This window comes from Octopus bimaculoides, chromosome 26, assembly GCF_001194135.2.
Source record: "Octopus bimaculoides isolate UCB-OBI-ISO-001 chromosome 26, ASM119413v2, whole genome shotgun sequence".
In the NCBI taxonomy this organism is placed as follows: Eukaryota; Metazoa; Mollusca; class Cephalopoda; order Octopoda; family Octopodidae; genus Octopus; species Octopus bimaculoides.
The window spans coordinates 20263856-20267497 of NC_069006.1; the positions used below are offsets into that span (position 1 = coordinate 20263856).

The 3642-nt window shown below is 42.2% G+C and overlaps 2 protein-coding genes across 2 annotated transcripts in view; both read left to right on the forward strand.

Moving 5' to 3' along the window:
* Positions 1-3642, forward strand: part of LOC106868997 (uncharacterized) — a 76473-nt gene that overhangs the window by 5676 nt on the left and 67155 nt on the right. The window lies entirely within an intron of this gene.
* The window catches only part of LOC106868384 (uncharacterized protein CXorf65 homolog), a 4987-nt gene continuing 2124 nt past the window's right edge, over positions 780-3642 (forward strand). Inside the window, exon 1 of the mRNA XM_014913611.2 lies at positions 780-1186. Within this exon, the coding sequence (XP_014769097.1) occupies positions 938-1186 (249 nt within the window). The 5' untranslated portion in view covers positions 780-937. The remainder of the gene's footprint in view (positions 1187-3642) is intronic.

The window sequence follows — 3642 nt, forward strand, 5'->3', positions numbered from 1 at the left end:
AAAAGCCGGATGGAGACGGGATAAACTACCTGCGTCAACTTGCTATAAAAGCAGGTAGTAATTTTACCTTGTATTTATTCTTAGTGCAAGTTTTGAAGAGTGCGGTTCCATCTGTGTGCATAATATTACACAATTCATGAATCTTATTTGATACATGGTTAAGCTTTTTCATCGAATTCGCGATTAAAAGTTTTCATAAGTCATCTCCCTGGGTCCAGCAGACCAAATGGTCAAGCCATTGCCCCGAAGGATGGCGAGGGGGGTGCGCTGAAACAGCCACTCTGACTTACAGGGTTCGTGCTTGCGGACAGCCATCGCCGACCCGATAGCGCTGAGATGAGAAATATTCCGGGGGCCAAGAACGCCGGAGAGCTCCACTACCACTCTTTTTTCTTTCTTTCTCTCTCTATCCCCCCCCCCTCTCTCTCTCTTAGGCCGCTTGAATCCTCGGGGAACATAGGGTCGCAACAACATTTTTCCAAATGACGCGGTTCTGAGGGATACTCTTCATCCCGGCCCCTGTCATTCCAGCTGCCCTCACCTTTGCGTCAACGCTCTTGTGTCAAGACTATTTGGGTCGGCCCACTTTTCGCTTCCCCAATGGGTTCCAGTCAAGGTCCTTGGTGACATTTGGTGCAGGCCTTCGTAGCGTGTGGTGGCCTATCCATCTCCAGAACAACTGTGCGACAGGACAAGACAAGCTCCACTGCCACTGGCTCGATCATATTAGTATTATGAAGAGAAACGCATCTAATTACGCAATAAAGATATTTTATGACGTCACAACTCATAAATGTAGAAAACGAAAAAAATAATCCTGAAAAATAAAGAACAAAACAAAAATTAAAAGGAATTTTCGACTTTAACTTTCATTTGCAACTACGTTTTCAAAAAGAAAGCAGTATGAGGAGGAAATACCTGAAACATTTTTCGGGAAATGTTCGTTTCAGTGCTACATTGCCAAAATGAAATAATTTACTTGAACGGAAATTGCCGAGCAAAGACTATAAAAGAGTACTTGCGACGAAAATGTCCACTCATAATATCAAAAGTGGTCGATCTTATCGACACCGTGGGTAAACTTCTTCACCTCAGTTGGATATCGGACATTACAAACGCCAAGATGCTTTTCCAGGATCAGACTCTGTACATACTCGTTATATTGAAGACAAGGCCAGATTTAAAAGTGAGTGTAATCGATGTTGGGGTTTGGTCGTTGTCTTTCTTTATTTGGCTTTTGGAAGGGCTTTAGTCAAGGGTTTTAGGAAGAACATTAGGCAGGGCTTCAGGAAGGGATTTGGGCAAGGATTTTACGAAAGTCTTTAGGCAGGGTTTTTGGAAAGGCTTTAGGCAAGGGCCATAAGTATGGACCTTAGGCACGGGATTTTGAGAGGTCATTAGATAGGACTTTATGAAGGGCCTTAGGGAGGTCTGTAGGCAGCGCTTTAGGAAGGGCCGTAGCAATGGCTTTAGGGAGGTCTTTAGGCAGGGCTTTAGGAAGAAATTTAAGCAAGGGCCATAGGTAAGGGTTTTAGGACGGTGTTTAGGTAGGGCTTTAGGAAGGGTGTTAAGCAATAGCTTTAGAAAGGTCTTCTGGCATGAACCTCACAATGCCCTATCTTCCATGCTCAGATGGAATTTGTTGAGGCAAATTTTCCACGACCAGATACCCTTTCTGTCACCAACCCTCATCTGTATCCAAACTTGGTAACATTTTCCCATGGCCAGATCTGGGATCGTAAGTATTCAAGCACTACAGGCTTTTTCTCTTTTTGGTTTATTTTGGAACGGAGAAGGTTTGTAGCCTAGTTGTTAAGGTCTTGTACTCATGTTTGCAAGATTATGGTTTCAGTTCCTGTTCTTGAGCAAAGCACTTCATTTCATGTTGCTCTAGTCCACTCAGCTAATGGTTAGGATGTTGCACTCATGACTTCTAGATTGTGGTTTCAATTCCTGGACTCAGCGACGCATTGGGTTCTTGAGCAAAACACTTCATTTCATGTTACTCCAGTTCACTCAGCTGTAAGCGAGTTAACCCACGATAGACTGGCGTACTGTCCAGGAAGAGTGTTGTGATCTCAGATCACTGATACACCATAGAAACCGGGTCACCAACCAGCCCTATTAGCCCTAGGACCTGAGGTAGTAATATCTAGCGGGATTTAGAAAAAGAGGTTGTACTTATGGCCTTTCCCATGCCACTCTGAGACAGGTTAGATCAATACCAAAGTGGTTAACCATTGTCGTTTGTCTCGAACAGTTATAAAGTAACTCCTGCAGGACACATCTGAGCAGAGAGGAAGCATTCCAGGGGGGGGGGCTAGAAAAGAAGGGCTGGGCATGTTGGTTTGCGTGGGACCTGGAGATGAGAGTAGAAATAATACAGGAGCTGAAATGAGGAGAGACAAGAGTATCAATAGTGCTTGAATGGAGGACGTGGGACCTGCAATCTCTAAGGAATGGACATGATTGTAATAAGAGTAAAGGTAGAGAGAGGAGACACCATGTCAGAGGGCTGGAATTTGAAATGTGTTATCCCAATCACTTAGTGCCCCTTTATTATGCACTCCGGGTTGTAGTATACAGCCTTTTCAAAAAGGGTTAAAACATAAGCGAGCAAAGTATTCTCAGGTACGTGACTTGCTGGAGAAGTTTAACTAATTATGTTAATTTATTAATTTATGCTGGTAACGCTGATGTTGTTGTGAAAATGTTTTCAGTCATCACCTAATTTGGTGTCAACAATGAACTGATTTTGTTACAGTAGAATATCCTCAGAGCTGATTCACTGTAGTATGGCATGGGTGGTAAGAAGCTTGCTTTCCAACTTCATGGTTTCAGGTTCAGTCCCACTGTATAGCACCTTGGGCAAGTGTCTTCTACTATAGCCTCGGCTCGACCAAAGCCTTCTGAGTGGATTTCGTAGATGGAAACTGAAAGAAACTTGTCTCTCTCTCTCTCTTACACACACACACACACATATTTACATATGGTGGAGGTGGTGGTGGTAAGGGTGAGACGCTAATGGTGATGATGATGATGGTCATGATGATGATGATAACGACAATAATGATTATAGTGATGGTGGTGGTGATGGTAATTTCGTATACTTTAATTATATCTTCATCATCTTCATCATCTTCATGACAAAAAAAGAGAACATGTGAGCTGCACTTAACAGAGATGTTTATAACAGTCCAGATTGCTAAACCTTTTACTTAAATTGAAGGCAATGGTCGTTTACGAATTGACACTGAAAGCGATGTCAAATGACGAAAACATTTTGCAACAATCACACACACATTTCTAGCGACTTACGGAAAGTTTATCCTGGCATATGAAAGGAACCTTGAACGGCTTTCTGGACATGCCGTCTTGTCTCCCAACAATGACATTACGAAGAACATTAGTGACGCCTTCACTTGACCTGTATCATTTAACGTGTACCAGACACGCCATTTCATACAGCCAACTATCCCACGGAGTGTTGATAACATCAATTCAGTTTTTTAAATCTTAAATAGTTCCTTCTATTATTTTTTCAATAAATATGGCACTCTAGACCTCGTTTTACACACACACATACATACATACATACATACATACATACATTCATACATACATTATATATATATATATATA